Source organism: Strix aluco, chromosome 4 (assembly GCF_031877795.1).
Source record: "Strix aluco isolate bStrAlu1 chromosome 4, bStrAlu1.hap1, whole genome shotgun sequence".
NCBI classification, from domain to species: domain Eukaryota; kingdom Metazoa; phylum Chordata; class Aves; order Strigiformes; family Strigidae; genus Strix; species Strix aluco.
In genome coordinates, this window is record NC_133934.1 from 127,327,693 (window position 1) to 127,349,060 (window position 21,368).

The 21,368-nt window shown below is 44.8% G+C and overlaps 1 protein-coding gene across 1 annotated transcript; it reads left to right on the plus strand.

Annotated features, from left to right (window-relative positions):
* The first annotated feature begins 484 nt into the window (after positions 1-484).
* On the plus strand, positions 485-20,827 carry ATG14 (autophagy related 14). Its single transcript, XM_074821091.1, has 10 exons — positions 485-1,139; positions 6,543-6,605; positions 6,731-6,773; positions 7,184-7,265; positions 12,111-12,348; positions 12,764-12,993; positions 13,444-13,565; positions 14,661-14,747; positions 14,858-14,943; positions 17,742-20,827. The coding sequence occupies exons 1-10, from the start codon at positions 856-858 to the stop codon at positions 18,046-18,048; spliced, it is 1,542 nt and encodes a 513-aa protein (XP_074677192.1). The 5' UTR covers positions 485-855; the 3' UTR covers positions 18,049-20,827.
* Positions 20,828-21,368: the final 541 nt, after the last annotated feature.

Genomic DNA, 21,368 nt, shown 5'->3' on the forward strand with positions numbered 1-21,368 from the left:
CTGGTGTTTCCAAGTATATTCTGACACAGAGGACTGGCTCTCTGCTTCTACATACTAGTTGCTAATATGTAACTCCTGATTGTGGCTCCAACCTTGACCCTGGGGTGAGGAAACCTACTAGTGTGTCACTTAAGGATGTGTATCAATATTTGCCACTTACACAAATTGTTCCTGATGTTATTGTAAATAGAGGGAGTGGCTTTGATTGGTATACATCATCCATGCAGCAGTTTTATTGACTGGCTCTGGTGCAGATGGTTGCCTTGGGACTGCAATGAGGAGAACTGCAGTTAGAGCCCCACCACTGCCCTGCTCCAGGTCGGTGTGTCCTACCCTGGGAAGTTAAATCATGCCTCTCCTGGGTTACGGACCACCAGTGCCTGCCTGAGGTTCATGTTGAACACCCAGCACCGCAGGAAGCTGAATACAATCACACAGCTTCCTCCGGCCTTTCATAAGCACGACGGCAGAACTGTAGGGGACGCCGCCTACTTTTTTTTTTTTTTTACTTCAGCTTTTACAAAGAAAAGACAACGGCACAATTTCCTTGCCAGGCCCAGCGGAGCTGCCTGACCTGCCCGCTGTGGGGCTCCTCCTCGGGGAGCAGGGAAGCGGTTGAACCCTCCTCCCTTCAGCAGGTGCTGTAGGCAGCCAGACGGCGAAGCTGACAGAAGGAAAACCGACCTGTTTAGTTTTCAGGCCGCGATTGTTACGCTTCTTCCTCCTCTCTTGGCCCTGCGGCGGGTGGGGGTGTCCCGCACCCTGAGGGCTGGGCAGGGGGGGGGCCGAGGGAGGCCGGGCCGGGGCCTTCCCCCCCCCCCCCACCCCGCGCCGCCTCAGCGCCCGCTTCCCACAATGCCCCTGCCCGAAAACAAAGTCCCACGTGACCGGCGGCGCGCGGAGCCCATCATGGCGTCTCCCAGCGGCTGCCGGCCGCAGCCCGGCGGGCAGGGCGGTGGCGGGGGGGCCGGGGCCGGTGCCGGGCCGGCGGCTCTGCGGGGCGCCGAGGAGGACGCTGAAGGGTTGTACGTGGCGGTGGAGCGGTGCCCGCTCTGCAACACCACGCGTCGCCGCCTCACCTGCGCCAAGTGCGTCCAGAGCGGCGACTTCGTCTTCTTCGACGGTCGCGACTCCGAGAGGTACCGGCGGCCCTGAGGAGACGGGGACGGCGGGGAACGGGACATCCTGTCCCTCCCGTCGCCGGGGGGGGGGGGGGGGACCCGCTCTGCCTCGCCTGGCGCGGCGACCGCTGGGCTGCCCCTCCCCCGCTTCCCTCAGGGCCGGGGTGGGGGGGGGGAGGCCGGTTTGTCCCCCCTTTCCCCACCGTTCGATCGCGGCCCCGGGGCGGGGGGGGGGGGGCGGAAAAGGCGGGGCGGGGGTCTCTGGGTGTGGGGTGGGGGAACGGTCCTGCCGCTGCCGGGCTCACCGCCGGGCTGCCTGCTGGGGGGGCGCCAGGCAGGGAGAGCAGGACCCACAGCGCGTTGTTAAGAATAATAAAAAAATAATATAGCACCCCCACTTTCACTTAGTCAGGCGCAGCTGTCGGCAGGCGTGCCCGTGTTGATGTGGCCAGCGGAAGCTCCAGACAGTTCAGGGCAAAAAGAGAGCCGAGCGGTAGGATATTTGGAATGCATATCTATTTTCAGCAGTATGCGTTAAACTGGTAGTCTGCTAAATCATTAAACAAAATCAGGAAGCTGTGCAAGAAAACAGCACTTTTTTTTAATTTTCCTGTCTATATAAATAGTCCTAATCATGGGCCCCCTTTTAGAATTACAAAACATACTCTGCTTGAGTTAATCATGCACCTTCCTGCTCCTTTTTGCAAAGTGCTGGCTCTACGGGAGGGCGGCTGAATGAGTGTCACGTCAATAAGCAAATATTCTCATTATATGACTCAGATGCAGATCTCTTCTCCGTAGCTGTCGTTCGCAGTATGTCCATCCTTGATTCTTAAAAAGTCTGCCCAGCACCGTCTCCGGAATAGCTCTGATTTTTGGCTGACGCCGTGTTCTTGGTTCTTCGTTTGTAGCTTCATTAGCAGCTGTTGAGAGTGATTTCTTGGACTATTTTGGGACGGTGGTAAGCAGCATGTGGTGCAGTAGGGTCCTCGCACCAAAGGCTCTTTGCGTCCTTCTGCCAAAGACAAGAACAGCCGAGGGGATGGTGGTGTCTTTCTTCCATTAACCTCGGTGGGAGTGGGCACAGGGTGTCAGTCAGCTTGCAAAATGGAGACCTCAGTCTGCCACTGGATGGGCTTTCTGGTTTGTTTGTTTTTTTTTTACATAAAAAACTGTGTCATGGAATCACAAACTATATTTAGTCTTTCTAAAATAGGTGGAAAACTTGCATTTGTGTCAGACTGCTTGGAGTTATCTGCAGCTTCCATGAAAAAATCGGATTTGGAGTTTGGAACATAAACCAAGTTTTTTTTTCCCTGCCCCTTTTGTAGCCTTAAGATTTTGGCTAAACTTCAGGCTTAATTATAGAAATTCAATTGTAGCCTTTGTTACAGTGGAACTACTGTCATTCTGCATTAACCAAGGCTTAAGAAGTTTCTCTACCCATCAGAAAAATGAAACCATAAAGAAGCAGCCTTCGCCAAATTATCAGAAGCAACAGTTTGTTGAAAAAAACCCCTCTTTATCTTCCTTGTATCTTCTCACGTCAGACAAGATCAGCTTTTCTGCCTGACAGTTTTCACTGCATCCTCCCAAGATGCTTTATATTTACACTATGTTTCTTAACTGCAGGAAGTTAAGTCTCTTCTTTTGTGGTTTTTTTGTCTTTTTCTTTTTTTTTTCCCCCTATGTCTGGACATCATGGTTCCATCTGTGGTGATCACTGCTGTTCTTTTCTCCCAGAGCCTCCATTCTGGGGGGCCTCCCTGCATGCTCAATTTCCCCAGGCTTTGTTTCCCCTGCTGCTCAAAACTTCCCCAAGCAGTAGTGCAATTCACTGAAAACAGCAACTTCATATTAATGAATTAAAGGAACAATATAACACATATGAATAACACACCGTGAATAACAGAAGCATGCTTGATTGCAGCAGGAATGCTCAGTGTAGGGACAGAGCCCCGTAAAGCTTGGGTTTCTTCTTGTTCTTTTGAAGATAATGGAGTTACTTATTTTTAAAACTGTGCTTGAAATATTTTGTCTGCATTCTATGATTAATACTTGGAACTGCAGATATAAAAGAAGGAGCCTGTCACCTCAGAGGTCAGTTTTTGTTTCCTCTTCGTAAGCGGGTGTCTACGAATTTCTTGCGATGTGAGCACAGAGAGAGGTAGCGACTTTTTAAACGTTGACCACACACCGTGGCAAAGTCATGCAGGGACAGGTGCGGTTAACTGGCTGGATTTCAGGTTGTGTTTACTGTCATCATTATTTACTTGTTTATTTTATGCCTTCTAGTAGTACCTGGGTTAATTTTAGATCAGCGTTATGGCCGGTGCTGGAGGAGGCTGACAGGGTCACGACAAGGGCTTTTCTGTGTGACTTGCTTATAAGCACCGTGTGAGAAATTCAGAATGTGGAAGTGTATGGGGTCACTTGGGCCTCCCATTTGTCTTTTTGAAGTGTTACAGATTGTGAAGAACAGATTGTCCTCCCTCTTGTGAAAAGTGAAGAAAGCGAGCATTACCCCTTGTATCCAGTGGTGGTTTATTTTTAGAAATGTCATGTGAGTTTTCCTTATAGGAAGATAAATTATTTCACGTTCTAACAGTAAGAATTATTTCAGATTTCTTTTAATTGGACTGTTTTGTGTGCGCATTTTTATAAAAGCTTTCAGTAAGATTGTTCATATGTCTGACAAAAATCACACCCTGTATCTGTGAGGGGGAGAGATTGAGGAGCTGTTAAGACTCATTATTGAAGTACAGCTACAATTAAGGATGAGTTGTCCGGAAGTCCTCCCGTAAAATAATCACTGACATTCTTCTTTGGATTAGTAATGTGTTGTATATTCAAAAGCTAAGCTGGTATCTTGATACTGGTTTTAGCTCGGAGATTCTTCTTGCTCCTGGGAGCTTACTCCAGCCTGTTCATATACATAAATTCTCAGAGTGTATTTTACAAGCGTACTGAATTGCTTTGCTTTACGTGTCTGCTGGTGGCAAAAGCCAAAGACAATATAATTGTGAGGTCTAAGCCTGTCTGACTTCTCTGAGCTGTGGGTTATGGTTAGGAATAGTGACTTTTTGCAGCAGTGGAGTTTTATTATAGCGAATAGGTATAGAAATGGATGCACCTATTGCTGTCCTCAACTCCTCCAGCATTAATCAATTCCTATAGATTAGGAAGTCATCCTTCCTAGTTGCTTCCCTCTAATTATGAACATGTAGAAATAAGCCAGGTAACTGTAGAAAATCTCACCTTCATGTGATAAGACTTGAGGAAAGAAAAACATTTAATGGATCATTTGAGACGTTGAGTTCTGTCCTTTTCTCAGTTTACATTTTATGGGAGTTCCTGTACTAGTTCATCCTAAGATTTGTTTCTTTGCCAACTTGAAAGGCTGTAGATACATAGAGAAAAATTAGTTACACCATGCAATTTAATTAAAATTAGGGCTATATGAAGAAATGGAAACATTTGCTTAGGAGAAACCTGCTGAAGAAGTTTGTAGGAGCTGTTTGACGTAGTTGCCGAACTGCGTGGTGAGCTGTAAGTTTTGCAGCCTTTCACAAATATTTCTATCTTCTCTCCCCAGTAAGAACTTGGTCCCAGATTCTTGACAGATCGTTCAGCTTTTCGCTGATGCGATGGACGTCGTTTGGGTAATTGCGTTTAGTCAGATGAATCCAGCTTTGAAAACAAGAATTGCCAAATTACCCCAGCGCTCTCTCCCTGTGTGACTGCCGAGTCGTGTGTTTCTGGGCCAAGTTATTTTTGGTTGCAGCCAAAGGTCAGGGGTACAGTAGGTGTGCATTACTCTCTGGTAAACAGGAGTCTAGTACAGTGCCCTTTTGTAATTTCCATGATGACTGGTGGGGTGAGGACACACAGGAAGAACGAAGGCGCTGGGTTGAGCAGCCAGACTCCAGTTGCACCACATTCCTCCGGCTCATGCGTGGCCTCTGGCTTTTATGCCAAGCACCCGCATTTGGTTTTGGTTTGTTTTGGAAGGAAAACAGGTATTTTTGGTTGACTGCGAAGGCAGCAGCTGGTAGTTTTGCTGTTGGTTTAATGCTAATGTCATCTGGAAGGGTGATTACACGCTTTCTGAAAGCAAAGTTAGTCACCAAGCTTTCAGATTTCAGCACCTCAAGGAAAAAAACATTTTAAAGTTTTACCTGAAATCAAACCCACAGAGTTGAGCAGAGAGGGAGGCCCAAGATGCCATCCTGTCAAGGCTTACTGTAGAATTTGTTCTAAGTAAAGCTTAGATACCCCTGAAATAAAGGATTTGATGGGTTGTAGGTAAAATGTTAGGCCTCTGTTAGGATAAAATTGTCAATTCCACATGTTGCAGAGGGAACTATAATGAATTGTTTTTCTGTACCTGGATTTATCCCAAGACACACTTTTGAGGCGTGGATCAGGACGGTGCTGTTAACATCACAAGCACAAAGGAAGGCTGGGAAACCATGTGCTGGCAGAAGACAAAGCACATTTGCTATTTTTTGTGTTGTCTAAATGTCTTGGCTGTCTCCTTTGCTGTTTGCTCTTACTGTTGGCTTTGTCACTTCATGCTTCATTGTAATTTCTCAATATGCATCATTCATATTTTCTTTAAATGTATTTCTCAATACATTGTGGAACACGGAGGGGAGCAGAATGTGGCTGCTGTGTATTCAAAGGGTGAAAACACAGGGCGATGGATCCTAAAAAAGTTCCCTTCTGATCAGTTCTTTGCAGTTCCTATACCTCAGACAGCCGGTGAAGCTTAACTCAAGCAGATGTTTGGGTCATGGACTTGTGATGGTGACATAAGGAATAAGTAGAAGACAATGCAATTTACTGCTAATACAAGAAAAATTTGGATGTTATGTAAAAGTCTTGAGAGGGTGCTGTCCCATTTGGACCCATTAATGAATAAACTGTGAGACAGTTCCATGTTAGAAGGGAAAAAATGGAATGCAGAGTGTATGAAAACCTGCATTTCCCACTACCAGAGCGGACTCAGATAATACCATCAGTTTGTGAAAAAACACAGTTCAGACTTACTACAGTATCTGAGATGGTACTGTTAATTTCTCCAGTGACTAAAGGTTTTTAGAGTACTATATGTTTTTCTGAATACACAAAATATTGATACTCATCAGCTATACATCTAGAAATAGCAAGTAATTTGCTTACAAGTTCAATAACACAACAAGCTGATGTTTCCTCAGCTTAGAGGTTCTGCTGCAATTCCTGTGAGACATATGCTCTAGAATTCTGCAAGAGTTTTATACATGTAGCCATTACTTCTCAAGATTAAGACAGATAGTTGAGATTTAGAGACTCCCACAAGCTTCAGTCTTTTTATCTTTCCAGACAACTTACAATGCCATATTGTGCAAAATATCAATAAAAACACTTAATCTCTTCCAGGTTTTCAGACAAGAAAGAAAGGCTGATGCATCTTAAAACCAAACAGAGAGAATTCCAAAAACAGTAAGTTGTAGTTATTAAATGAAAAGAACTCTCAGAAAAACAAAACAGTCTCTCTAACGTGCTGTCACTAGAGACAGACATAGTCCAGATGGTCATAAAACTTTCAATCATGTTTTTTCCTCTAGTGTTTTGAAGGCCATGGAAGGGAAAGAGATAACTGATCAGCTGGTGAGTTGTTCAAAGTGTCCCATAGCTTTTAAACTCTCTGAATTCCTAGATCTCATAGTTTAAAGTTACACTTTACCTTGAGGGCATCGTGTTGCTTTCCCAAAAAGCATGTTGTAAGCAAAACTGAAATTGGCTCTGCAAGCAGAGTGCTCTGAACTGTCAATATTTTTAATTTCTTACTAGGTATTTGTTCAATAACTTATTATACTGATTGACTTCATACTAAGCATTCGGTTTGTTTGTAGCATTCTTCTGTGCACAGAACAGTATATGAAATATTTATTTGTTCGTCTGATCCAATTAAGAACATCCTGCTACTTTTGCACTAAAGCTGCTGGCTTTGTTGTTAATCATTAGTCAGTGTGTTTGAAGTCGTTTGTGCCCTAGAGTTGCTGAATGTTCTTTTTCAGAGATGGAAAATAATGTCTTGCAAGATGAGGATTGAGCAGCTGAAACAGACCATTTGCAAAGAAAATGATGAAATGACAAGACGTGAGTAATGCCTGTGCTTTTGTGATGTGGAAAACTCTGTGCCTTAGAGTGAAAAATCAATTGACGTGAATTTGAGTGTTAGTTTTTTAAAATGGTGACTTTCCAAACCGTCACTTCTTAAATCAGCTTGAAGGCAAATCGGTGAGTGGATTTTAGCTTTTTTATGCTTGGGTTTTAATTGGCAAACAGCAGACATTATTCAGCTGGATGGAGATCATTTTGCAACAGCTCTAAAAGTAAATGCTTAGCAGCCTATGACTTTGGCTTTGTCCCTGGAGATGGCTTTATTCAGTGTAGTGTTTCTGATCACTTCCTCTTGATAAAGAGGAGCAAACAGCTCTGCAGCTGTTACAAATTTCATGCAACTGATAAATTTTAACCCACACCTGTCTAGAAATCCTAAAATCCAACTTGAGCAAGAGTCACTGAAATAATGGCGTAGGCTGGTGCGTTGCTACCGTTCAGCAGCTTCAGCTTTGAAACTCATTACATTTTTTACACATGAGAGATTTGTAGGGTCATTTTTCAGACGAGAATATGCAGCACTCCCTACAAGCTACATCCAAAGGAAAGATAGGAAGCATATTCAGAAGCATATTGATTGAATCAGGAACATTTTTATGACTTGAAATTCAAGAGGAGCTGTACAGGGAGTGGAAGCAGATGCATATACCTGAGAACAATTATAAAGGAATAGCACAAGCTTGCAGTGATAACATCAAAAAGGCTGAGATGCAAAATGATTTTCAATTAATAAGGTGGATGGATAGTGAGAAATGTATAATAAGAAAAAGATGAAGGAGTAGGCAAGTCTGTTAGTTAACAGGAAAGAGAGCAAATAACAGTGAGGAGAAGTCTGAAGCATTCGGCGCCTTCTTTGCTTCGTCTTCTCACAAAGAAAATGTGATCAGCTGCTTAGCCAGATTAAATTTTACATCATGAGAGGACTGCAGGCTAAGGAAAGAAAACAGCCAGCTAAATATTATTTTGATTATGTCAGCAAGGCCTTATGAGATTCACCTTAGAGAACTTAAGGAACAAGCTGAAGTAGTCTGTAGAGTGCACTTGAGAAGACATGAGGGAGAGAGGATGTCCCAGGAAACAGAAAGGAAATAATACCTGTTTTCAAAGGGTGGAGGAAGGGAGAACCTTAAACTGATGGCACAGTAATCCTGTTATAAGCCTCTGGCCATTTTGGAAGTAGTTAGAAGATAAGGTAATTAAGAATAGGCCGTGTCAAATCAACCCCTTGTCTGCAGATCGGGTGGTCTAGCAGAGCGTGAAGTGGAAGATGCCTTTGGGCACTACCCCAGACTGTCTTAGGAGCAAGAGAAGATGTTTGCTCTGGGTGTAATCACTGGAGGGTTGACACAAAAGGCTAGAAAGGCTGCATTCGGAGTGGTGAGACAGGTGGAGCTCAGCGGGAGCCAGTTCCTGGCCCAGTTTTGTTCAATATTTTCCATAATAACTTGCATGGTAGAATAAGGGTGGAATGGAGGAAGCTGAGGTGGGTGACAATATGACTTCTGTGAAGAACAGGATCAAATTCAAAATCCTGCAGATAAATTGACCATATCATCTCAAAAGGACAAAGTCAAGTGCATGTTGTTTAGGAAGGAGAAACATACAAACCTAAAGTGGAGGACGGTGGTGAAATTTGACAGGAAAGGATCCGGGAAATTGCAAATTAAATAAAAATTATCAATCTGATGCTCCTCCGGAAAGGTTCAGACCTCATTCTGGGTTATACTAATATAAGCATTGTATTTAAGATGGAAACAATTATCCTGCTGTGCCCAGCATTGATGTTGCCTCAGTGGAAGTCTGGTGTCCGATTTGTGCAATTTAAGAAAGATACAAATCAACTGGAGAAAGTCTGGAAGAGAATATTAGGAATAAAACACAAGGAATGGCTAAGAAAATTGATATTTGCTTTGGTTTAGAGAAGAGGGAGGTGAAGAAAAGCTTTTCAGTGGGTAAGATTATTATGAAGAAGTTAATTACTTTTTTCTTTAGCCTGTGAAGAAAGGAGAAGAGGATGTCAATGTTACTTTGAGGAGCTTAGTCACCTTTTCTCAAAATGCAGCTCTGAAGGTGGCGAAATGCTAGAACCAACTGGGGAATGGAGTTCCTCCACTTTTCTACTATTCTGTGAACTGTATTATCTGCAGCTTTTGCAACTTCTCTGATTCACGGTGAACGTGATTAGATTTCACCTGTGAACTGGCCTAACTATTGCCTAGCTGACCTGTTGTTAGCTCAGTTACCCCAAAATTGCTCTTGCAGGTAGACCCAAAATGAACTCTTGCCCTGAATAGCCAGTAGATCAGGAACCCAACTTGGTTCACTCTTGGACCACATTAGAAAATGTAAATAGGTTGTTTCTCTCTGGCGTAGTTTAGTTTTCTGAAATAAGAATGATTTGTAGAACATCGGGCTCCTGCTTTTGCAGTTGACTGGATACCTCAATAATAGGTGCTTCTTAAAATAAGTTTTTAAAATATCTATGTTTACCTTATGTCTATGGAGAACAGTTCAAGGAGACAGTCTTGCAAATATCTGGCATAGCTCTCTGTTGGGCAGAGATCGGTGTGCCTGTACTGGCAGTGTAGATGTGTGGGACATAGTGGTGTCCTGAAATACTTCTGGGGGCAAATTCTCATCACCTCATAAACTGGGTCATAAAGCAGAGGTGCTATGCCAAAAAAAAAAAAAGGGACAGTTGTTTCTGCACCGGGACTGCTAAAGAAGAAATGTGTGTGCAGTGTTCTCCCCTGCTTCTCAAATAATTGCTGTTGGACCTGCAGAAAAGGGAGTTCACTCTGTGAAAAAGTGGCCTTTCAAGTACAACATGAATGTGAAAATTGAACAGATGGACATTTTACTCCTCCTCTGTCTCTTATTCTTTATGCAAAGGAAGAGTTTGGGAATATGAATGCAAGCATTAATTGATTTTCTGTTGATGTTACAGGAGTGCTTAAAGGAAACTGAATTACTAGCTGACACATAAAGATTTTTGGTGTCACTCAGAGAAAAGTCAATTTTTCTATGGTTCCTCTAACAGGGGGTCGCTTGTTTTATAAACCTGAGAATTATTAGTTCTTACCTGCATGGGGAAGCTATTCTCATCTTTAATCGGGGACTTTGCATCTCCCGTGTATCAGATCTTCCTTCCTACCAAACGCGTCACGGATCGCAACAGATCAGTTAGATGACTAGAAATAATTCCTGACGTTCAGAGAAAGCACACTCGATGACTGGGGGAGCAGGCACACTCTGAGGGGTACCAGCAGCCTTGGTCTCCCACCCTGCCAGACCGGGGGCTGGCTGGAGGTCTATGCAGTTCCAGCTCTGCAGGTGCAAACCAGGACTAGCAGGAGGGTCTCGTGTGCTGGCTGAGCGTGGCTGGGCACACACCCGTGGGGAGGTTTAGACTGGACATTAGGAAAAAGTTTTTCCCAGAAAGAATGGTCAGACAGTGGAATAGGCTGCCCAGGGAGGGGGTGGAGTCACCATCCCTGGATGTGTTTAAGGGTCGTTTAGATGAGATGTTGGGGGATATGGTGTAGGGGAGAACTTTGTAGAGTAGGGCTGATGGTTGGACTCGATGATCCCAAGGGTCTTTTCCAACCTGAATGATTCTGTGATTCTGGGATGGGAATCAGTCTTGGGTCCCATTCTTTGGATGTAGCCTTTAATTTTTGTGCTTCCCTGTTGGGAAGACTGACACTCTGAACGTGATGTTTGAGGTGGCTGTAGCTGCTTAGAAGTTTTCTTGATTTTAGTATCATGTAATGCAGCAGCTTTGAGTAGCAGATGCCACAGAGCATTCTTGTAGCTCTGGTCTCATCTGTGCCTTGCAATCAAAATATACTGGTAAAACAATGTCAGGGCTTAGTGCTTTCATTCTGTGCAAGGGACAGTTATCCCACTTCTTGATTACAGGAAAGTGATTCCTTGCTGTGAGAGAACCTGACTAATGCTGTTTTCAGCCATAGAAATGGGAAGTGAGTGACGAGTAGATGAGGACTTTCATTCAAACTAGGGTACATTAAGAGCTTTAGACATGGATTTGGAGAGTGTGTATAAGAAATATTTTCCTATGCTTTTGAAAGACAGAAGTGGCTAACTCACCGTCTTTAGCACCATATGTTTGTGGAAGCATTACTGCAGTCAGTTGTTTTATAGGAGAATCAGCAGATGCTCTTGAAGGATGTTTTTCCAAGCCTCAGTGTGCTTGACTCATGGAGTAAATTCAGGCAGTTGCAGCCCTTCAGTATATTAAGTGCATTTCTCATTTTGTGACTGGAAAGGGAGATGGTCACTGTTCCCTTGTGGTAACAAGAAGTCTGCACCGTTGGGATCCAAGTGCTTTAAGAGCACGTACGTGAGCGCGAAGCCCGAGTAACATACACCGAGAGCAGCAGCAGTGCCAGAAATGGTGAATGAAGATGCTATCTGCACTTGCTTTTTGGCTGCAAGCAATGCATGTCTTTTTGGCCAGCCCCATGCAGACGTGTACAGTCAAGCTATTTCTGTCATGATGATTACCTCAGAAGTTTAATTAAACTGTGAAATCTTGGCTTTTCTGCTCCAAATCCAAAAATAGCTGGGTAAAGGATAGGGTAAGATTAATCCCAATTTCAGTCTCTTTGGAGATCTTCAGAAAAGATTAAAAAGTTGTAGCACTTAGCAGCTGGAAAATGTTAATAGTTTAGCCGGGTTTTCTGTTTTAAGCTGCTATAGATCTTGTTTTCTATAAATATTAATAATGCTGTTCTCAAGCTTACTACAAGTACCTCACAGCTCCTTTTCCAAGGCTCACATCTGCTGCTGTTCTCACAGATGCAGAGGGGCTTCTGAGAATTAAAGAGGAGAACCAGAAGCATTATCGCAGGGCTCAGCGGCATCAGGAGAAGAAAGAGAAGATCCAGAGGCATAACCGCAAGCTGGGAGACTTGGTAGAGAAAAAAACCTATGACTTGAAAACCCAGTATGAGCATCTGGCAAATCTTCGTCGGACGCATATCCTGGAGCTAACATCAGTCATATTTCCCATTGAAGAAGTAAAGACAAGCATGAGGTACAGAGGGCTTATTCTTTTGGACTTGTTTTGCTTAGCTTTAGACACCCAGAAGTGAGTCATGTAAGTCTAAGCTAGACACTCTGGCTCCCTTAGCATCCGTGGGGAGAGGGGGGTGTTTCCCAAAGGCAGAGCATCTGACCTAAAGGTAGAGGTCCAGAATAGAAGAATCTGGAGGTGGTAGCATCTCTCCGCTGAAAGATCTGCGCTGTGTGTTCAATGTTAAACTTCTTAAAATAGATAATTAAAAACCCCAGAACAAAGGAAAGTAGTTTTGGGAAAAAGGAGTTTTGCAGGAGTGTTTCTGCAAGCATTTTGCTGTCTGTGAAATCTGGCTAAGTGCCTGCCGAGCGCACCTCTGATTGTATTTTTAAAACTTCTTTAAAAACACTCTGTTCCTCTTTGGGTGCTATAGAGATCCTGCAGATGTGTCTTCTGAGAGTGACAATGCCATGACCTCTAGCACTGTGAGCAAGCTCGCGGAAGCCAGGAGAACCACGTATCTCTCTGGGAGATGGGTGTGTGATGATCATAACGGGGACACCAGCATCAGTATCACAGGGCCTTGGATAACCCTTCCTAATAACGGAGACTATTCAGCGTATTACAACTGGGTGGAAGAGAAGAAGACTACACAAGGACCAGGTGAGGAGCAAGGTCTGATTAGGCATCTGGAATGCTCCAGAAGCCACAGAACTCGCAGCCTTGGGTGCCAGCAGAAGGCACTGAGGAGCGGTAGCCTGGTCTGTTTGTTCTCACCACGGCAAACCTGAGTCAGAAATAAATACCAGTACAGGGATTAGTCCACTGAAATCCTCTTTTGCAGGAAATGCTCACTGGGACACAGCACAATGTAATAGGTAAAGTTAATTATTCACAGTTTTGACATGGTTCACCTGCCGTCGTTTTAACAGGAATTCCAAGAATTACTATTTTCTCCCGACTTCTGACAGATTTCACTGTAAATGATTGCTGGATTCAGGTAGTTCTCAATACTTACAGATGACATTTTCCAGACTAGACCAGGAACACATTAACACACCCACTGAGGCTTCATTTAAAATGAGATTTTCATTATGTTTTTATTTCTTTTAGATATGGAACATAATAACCCTGCTTATACCATCAGTGCTGCATTGTGCTATGCAACTCAGCTTGTTAACACTTTGTCTCTCATACTTGATGTAAATCTTCCTAAGAAGCTCTGCAACAGGCAAGTAAATGCAAGCCTCTGAGGAGGTGAATCAGTGACCAGTTTTGACTGATCCTAATTCAGTTTGGTTTTGGGAACCAAGTCATTACTTGGAACAGCTTTTATGGTAACAGTTGACAGCTCATGGGTTTTTGTGCTGTTTAATTTTGAGTGGAGGGCTAGTAGGATTTTAGACCGCAGTTAATGGTCCTTCCCTCCTTTTTTACCTCCTGAGAGTGTAGACCAACCATCACAGTTGCAAATAACAGCTTTCTAATTGACGTATTCAGCAGCCTCAAATTAGAAATGAAATATGACAGTCCATGAATAGCACTTTTCATTTTATGAGACCCTACTGTGCTTTACAAAATCCCAGCCCAATTCAGCAACTCTTAGTCATCTTGAATAGCTCCACTACGTAAAGTGCTGCAGAACAAGGCCTTATAATGTGGCACGACAGCAACGTGATTCTCTTTAGGATAAAGCACCAATGGGGAACATACCTGGCTGCCAGACATCTGGGAGTGTGTTGCGTAAACCCCGTTTGTGATGAAAAGCACTGTTAGGTTTTTCATGTCTATGTGGAGCAGATGGGATCTCTACAGAAGTACTGAGGGAGCTGTAGACCTGGTCAAGTCTTCCAGGAGTCTCAAATACGCTGCTGAGATTCTTTTAATTGTTTAAAATAGTGGTTGCCGAAGTGTGGGCACAAAAGCTGTGCAGGGTCTCTGCAGGTTTTTTTATGCTATTATTTGGGTGCTCAGTCTTCACAGAAGGAAAGGCTTGGGAACAGGAAATGATGCAAGATTTAAAAGGAGAACCAAAATAGCTTGGCTAAGGTGGATCTTTGAGTTACGTACAGTTTACTGAAACTGGTGAGAGTAGGGCAAGCAGTGCTTGCTGAGGAAATGCTAACAGTCTTGCTAGGTGAAAAATTAATCTCCTGAGTACTCTAAAACTGGCTGTGTAGTTTAAACAAGTGCTCACTGCGAGGATGTTTACTCCGGGATTTGTTAGGAAGCCAGAGCACAGGCTGCTGACGTCTCCAGCAGGTGTATTTTCAGAGCATTTTGCTCTCTGTATATATATATGTGTGTGTGTGTCGTGTTTCAACAGCGAGTTCTGTGGAGAGAATCTCAGCAGACACAGGTTCACGCGGGCAGTGAAGAAGCTGAATGCTAATATCCTTCACCTTTGCTTCTCTCAGGTAGGGGGAATGCACATCTGGATTCTTTGAATAGCTTTTAAAATAGCAACTGTGCCTGCAGGTTTCCTCCTGTAACTGATCATGTCTTTTTCTTACCTTCCCCATGGTAGCATGTAAATTTAGATCTGTTGCACCCACTGCATACGCTCAGGAACCTTATGTACCTGGTCAGCCCAGACACTGAGAACTTGGGCAGGTAAGAAAAGCAGTATCTCAACTCACCTGTGACTGAATCCCTTTTGAAGTTACGCATTTGCCTTGTTACCTAGGAGGGGAATTCTTCTCTTCTGCTCTACCTCTAGATCAGTCCTCAGCACATCAGAAATCAGGGTAGTCACAAGGAGGAGACAAGAGAGAACAGAAAAAGGGGGTCCTGGGTAGGAAATCAGATTTCAGAGATGTGTGCATGCTGTGCTTCTGTGTATGGCAGGCTCAGCTGGAGGCTTTGTAGCTGATTATGGACTTGTTTCCCCTACAGCCAGAAGCAGGAACTCCTTCCCTACCCTGGACAGCAGCACATATGCCAGGCACTCTCCCTGTGCTCCTAGTATGACCCTACCCACATCTTCCAACACGTAAATACCTAAGAGCACCCAGCAATATAAACCCTAAAATGAATGCTAGGTAAATCTTTCCTAGAATGCTTCCAGTCAGTGAACACCCTAGACCAAAGTCAACTCTTCGAGTAATATTAATTTATATGTAAATTAAGATTAAAGACAACTTTTCTGTTAACTTAGTACGTGATGAAAAGAACATCAGTTCTTGTGGCCTGCACACACCAGGTTTAATACTTTTTTTTTTTTTTTTTTTTACAACTTAAATACGAGAAAGCCAACAACATTGATTTCCTGTTGGGATAATCCAGTCACAAGTCACTTGTGCCTGAGACAGTCTGCAAATATTTGCTTAATCTGACTACTGCTTATTCCCCCTTAAACACAGTAATAGTCTGAAATCCACTTTTCCACTTTGTTCTCGTGTACAGATCTATTTTATTTAAAAACCTGCAGTGCCACTAAGAGGAACTGAATGCACAAACCTCTAACCACTTACCCAAAGTTCTTTGGATATGTCCCTGCTGATTCAGCCCAAAGATATGGGGAGCCAAATCTTTGTAACGGTTTGGAAAAAATTACATGCTTGCTGCTGCTTGCCTGAAAACATGGAGAGTGCAGGAAATACCCAGAGAACGAAGAACTGTGTCCTGGAAAGCAGCTGCTGTAAAAGGTCCAGGTACCACAGTGGGTCTCACGTCTCTGTGCAGATGTTACAGAGCTCCACAGGCATCAGTTGGGTCCACGTAGTAAAAGAGGAGGATACAGGAAAGAGCTGGAGAAAATACCTACCAGTGAGGGGGATAGTTTAGTCCTATAAAACTGTCTTAGCTCAATAGAGATGAGATTGAGACATTACTTCATTTCCACGCATTCACGGGGAGAAAATACAGGCTACTGAATGGCTTTATAGACACCCCTGGAAGCAGAGTCTGAGCTAGGTGAAATGAGGTGCATGCGCTTAACGCGGAGATTTAATTACCTGCAAGAATGAAGGTGGGGATTCTCTGTTTCCTGATGTCATCCTGTCAAGGCTGGATGAGTTTCTGGAATGGATGCTTTCATCAGGCTCAGGACAGGGGGAACGGGTGGAACGTAATGGCCTTTGTTACAGAGGAGGTCACTCGAGATGATCTGATGCTCCATTCTGGCCTTAAACCTGATGACTCTTTTCTTATGTTGTCTTGTTAAGCAGAATGCTTTGCCAGAAGGCAGCGCTCCCATTCCTTTCTGGATTATGAAAGAGGAGTGTTTATCTTTAATTTCTCAGCTGTCTGCAAAGTTTGCAGCAACCAGCTCTCTTTATTTTCCTTTCGATATCTAGGCCTATAGTTGCCCAATAGTCCCCTTCATAAGCTACATTAGGTGCATACAATTTTACCAAGCTTTAATCGTTTGGATTACAATTTTCCATGTTAAATGGCTCCTTCAGGCTTCTTCTCTCACTAAGGCTGGAGAAACACTCTTACCCATGTTAAATTCTTGCTCCTGTTTCACTGAGCAGCTTCGTGCTTTGGAATGAACTTTGGCAGGGACGCTGCTTGCTGTGGGGAATCCACCTTTTGCCGCCTCCGCGAAAACCTTGCGCACTCGGACCGTGGGTCACAGGCCTCTGAAACTGCCTGCTTTGGCTTAGTGAAGATATTTCAGATTTTGGCTGCCCGTGCTCTAGTGCAAAGCAGTGGGATGGGGAGGGATGTAATTGCTTCTCCCACCAGGCAGCGGCAGCAGGGAACTGGGAGTCCCACGCAGGTGGGTTTGGGCAGGACCTCTGGAGACCCAGGCCACTGCCCCACTCAGAGCAGAGCCAACTGGAGCAAGTTACTCGGTGGCTGGTGGGGCTTTGACTGTCTCCCACAGAGGCTCCACGGCCTCTCGGAGCAACCTGTTCCAGTGTTTGACCAACCTCATAGTAAAAAAGATTTTGAGATGTTGCTCAGGGTGAAGTCTCCACTAGTGAGTTGTGCCAACGCAGCTCTGTAAGTCGTAAGCTACACCCTTCCTCTCGCTGACAGAGCTGCGGCCGGCCTGGCCTGGCCAGTGCTAGTGTTAAAAATAAAAGCTGTTCCACATCGAGCTGAGATTGCCACCAGTGGAGCTGTGAGTTATTAGTGGTAGCTTTTTCTTCTGTGTGTACGTATTTCACCGTCCACCACCAAAGCGGAACAGCTCTTCCGCCGTTCCTGCTCCATGGGTTGGAACCCAGCTCTCGCTTCTTTGGCCAACTGTTTTCTTTTCACCGTTCATAATACAGTTATCTCTGTAGCCAGCGAGTTTCTCCCTGCCAAATGATAAACACAGAGGTGGTTTTAATTTCTCTGCTGTATGCTTGACAGAGCAGGGTGCTTTGGCACGCCTAGGACTCATCCCAGCGAAGTGACAGCCCCTCTCCTGCGTGATACCAAACGGGCTGACGGCCTTGTGTCCGTGTTTGCAGGTCTGGGCCTTTCGAAATTAGTGCTGATCTCGAAGACTCCATGGAGTTTGTGGATCCCAGTGCCACCGGCGAAACAGATGAGAGCGGAGATGAGCATGTCAGCGACGAAGAGACAGACCTAGGGACAGACTGGGAGAATCTGCCGAGCCCCAGGTTCTGCGATATCCCCTCTCAGCAGGTGGAGATGCTGCAGAGCCAGAGCACGCAGGTGTCCCAGCCCATCGCCAGCAGCAGCGCTGGTGGAATGATCTCGTCCGCTGCTGCCTCGGTGACCTCGTGGCTGAAGGCGTACACTGGACATCGCTAACGAGCACGCGAAGAAAAGGATCATAGGATTTGTGGAAGGAAGGAATCCCTCCCCGACAATGCTGTAGTAAACCTTTACCTATTCAGTTAAGTAGTGCCTGGAACAAAAGAAAAGGTCAGACTTTCATTTTGTAAACCAGAAAAACCTTTTTATTTACCCAAGATGACTGTGATAGTACCATTTTGTAAATTAGCTAGCTACGTACTTCTGACGGATTCTGTGACGGCACTTTGTGTCTTGGTTCTGTCTGCATTGTTGAGTATCCAAGAATAAGGACCCGGCAGCCTCCAGCTCTACTTTCTAAAGAAGAAACAGATTTTGGAGTATTTGGATCGGGATGAGTACGGAGAGAAGGCTGCTCAGTGTGCAGTCTGGACGGTGGTGCAAATGCAGTTCACATTTTCTTAACTCCTTACAGGGTTTTTCGTTTGTGTGTGTTTTAAATCTGTCTTGCATAATGCAAAAATGCATATTTCTAAATTTTTTTCATTCAGGAACATGGAAGTTAGGCATTTTTAACATGTTTTCTAATCTCTGTTGCCATATTTTTAATACAAAGAATCAGCGTGGACAGGAATTCACACAGCAAATTGCTCTTATTTTAGATTTGGTTGTGAATCTTTACCCAGTTTTGCTGCAGAAAACTGGCTTGTTTCATGCTGTTTCCACTGGCAGGTAGTCTAGAAGTTTCGTGTTGTGCTGTCCAAAGCACACAGGCTCTTTACTCTTAATATCATACACCAAAGAAACACTGGACGTTCTCTTAGCTAGACCCACATTTGATGCTGATACAGGATTGCGTTGTTGCAATAATCGGTTACGACACCATGTTGCCGCTTTTTAATATTCAAAAAAAAACCTCATTTCAAGCTAGTTTAATGAAGTCACATGGTTTCCACACTACAGGCGTTTTAAACCCTCTTCTATTTTATGTTTATGGCGGGTTTTTTTTCCTCTTGTTTACTGAATGCCAAGAAGTTGATTTCATTTCACTGCAGAAATGCTCGCGGCGCAGCTGGCTGGCTTGTAAAACTACGGGAGGTGCGACGCTGACAGATGCGTCCGTTAACAAGTGCTCCTCCGCTTCCTCTGCCTTGCCGTGTGTATTACTTAAAGATGGGTTTGCTCAGCGAGGCTTCCAACGTATGGTTTACATTTTATATAGCTGGGACGTTACTTCTCCACAGGGTAAAAGCATCCTCCCAGCCCTCCGGGAGGGACGATTTTTGCCACTCTTCCCTGTAGCTTCCCCGTGGCGACGCAGCTCGTAACGGGGGCACGGCGAGGCTGCGGGGAGCGATGCACGAGCCACGTCCCTGCCATCAGGCAGCGTCCTCCTGCATGTCCTTCCAGCTCCGGGGCTGGCTTCCCCGGCCGTCTCCTGGCATGGTTTGTGGTGGTTTTGCTCTGGCTGCCACAGAGACAGGGGGTTTCTCTGCCGCCCAGCCAGTGCTGCCTCCTGGCTCCACTGAGGAGGAGCAGGTGGAAAAGCAGTTTGGTACCCAGTGAGCCCCACGCCAGGGGTACTGGCTGAGTCGCGTGTCTCCCAGCCCCCTGCCCCTCTCCTACGGCAGCTCTTTCTCTTTGGCCTTGCGGATGGGCGTCTGTTGTCAGTTCTTTTTTTTTTTTAAAAACCAAAGACCCTTAACTCCGCACTAACAGCACGCACGGTGTTAGATGAAGACACCCTCGATCCTACCATTCTTTTGGTCTAAATCCAAGAGTTGGGTTTGTTTTAAGAGAACAGCCAAGATTCCCTTGACTACTGCAGCCTGAACGGGGACGGAGCCCCCCGGCCTCTCCAGCAGCGAGCGGGGCCGGGAGGGTTTGGTCACTGTTCAGTTCACAGCACTTTACTCACTTGCAGCTATCGGATCCTTTGCAGTTCTGAGCAACCAGCACACGCTCACCAGTACTGTATAGTGGGCTCTGACCGTCGCACAGCCCCTTCTGGTTCCCCGTTTATTTTGCACTGGACCCCACCATAGAAATATCTTTTTTTTTTTTTTTTAAATACGTATTTCAGTCACTCTTTCATTGCTGCCTTTGTGCTACTCTGAACCCTTAAAAGTCAGGCCACGATTCCACTTTGTACGTTGTCATTTACTTGCTTAGGGGAAGAAAAACCAACACAAAAAAACCTTTTTAAGCCATATACTTCATAATCATCATGTTTTCCAAATAATTTATTTATAACCATGTCATACTCTGAAAGTGCACAACGGCACTGCGAGGGTGTTAAATTGCATTGGGATATGTCTTTTCATGAAACGTTTTTGTAACAGAATACAGATTGTGGTGTTTTTTTTTTTAAAAAAAAGTGTTTTGCACATGTGTAGCTAAGGAAGAAATGTGTGTGTCCAAACCTTGAGTGCAATCGCCAGGATTAGTTTCCCAGGTTGTTTTGGGGGCGGGGGAGGGAGGGCAGGAATATCTGTAATTATAGATATTTGAAGACAGCCAGCTGAGAGTTTACAAAACACTTTGCGTAGCATGAATGCGGGAATTTCAGTTCAGGCTGTGACTTTTGTTCGTGACCAAGTGATCTGGGGTGGCTGATCTGAGCTGCCAAGGAAGAGCCTGATGGTGAGAGCCCAGCCCTCCGCTGAAAATGGGGTGAAGGGTCTCAGGTGGGACACCCAGGGGTGGCTTGTCACCTGCAAAAACTCGGGGCCTCTCTCTGCAACTTCCGAAGTAGATGTAACTAAACACAAATGTGTTTTGTTTTTTTGTTTTTCTAAATTTTATTGTATTATTGCAATAAATCTTTTAACAGTAATTTTTTTTAAAGTTGTATAATTGTTACTTCTGTGTGGTTTGTTTTTAAGCGTGCTGGGGCAGTACACAGGAGTTTCCAGCCTTCAAAGCATCACAGGGACCAGACCTGTTACAGTGCAATCGTACAGTGGTGGAACAAGCAAGACCATTTCTAAAAAAATACTCTTACATAAAATAACTGGCATCTCCAGTGGAGCAGGTAGAGGAGCGCTGCAAAACACACACACACATGTCCCTCTATGTACATGTAAACAGCTAAATCTCTCGTGTACGCCTGGCTTCAAGCTGCTCCTCTGCTGGGTGATGTTTATTTCTGCAGGTGCTGAGCCTGAATTACTTCTCCACACAAGGGACGATGCTCCTCTTTTCAAGGTCATCTCAGAAGGACGCAAGCACGTGTCTCCTGAAGGAGGTAACTGTTAACGTGAGCTGTTGTGAGTCTGAGCAGCGGGGACGGGAAGGGGCTGTGTTTGTCAGGAAGAAGCCTGTGGGAGCTGGTGGCCTGGCAGCCTGTGGTTTACTGGCTGCTGAATGATGGAGAA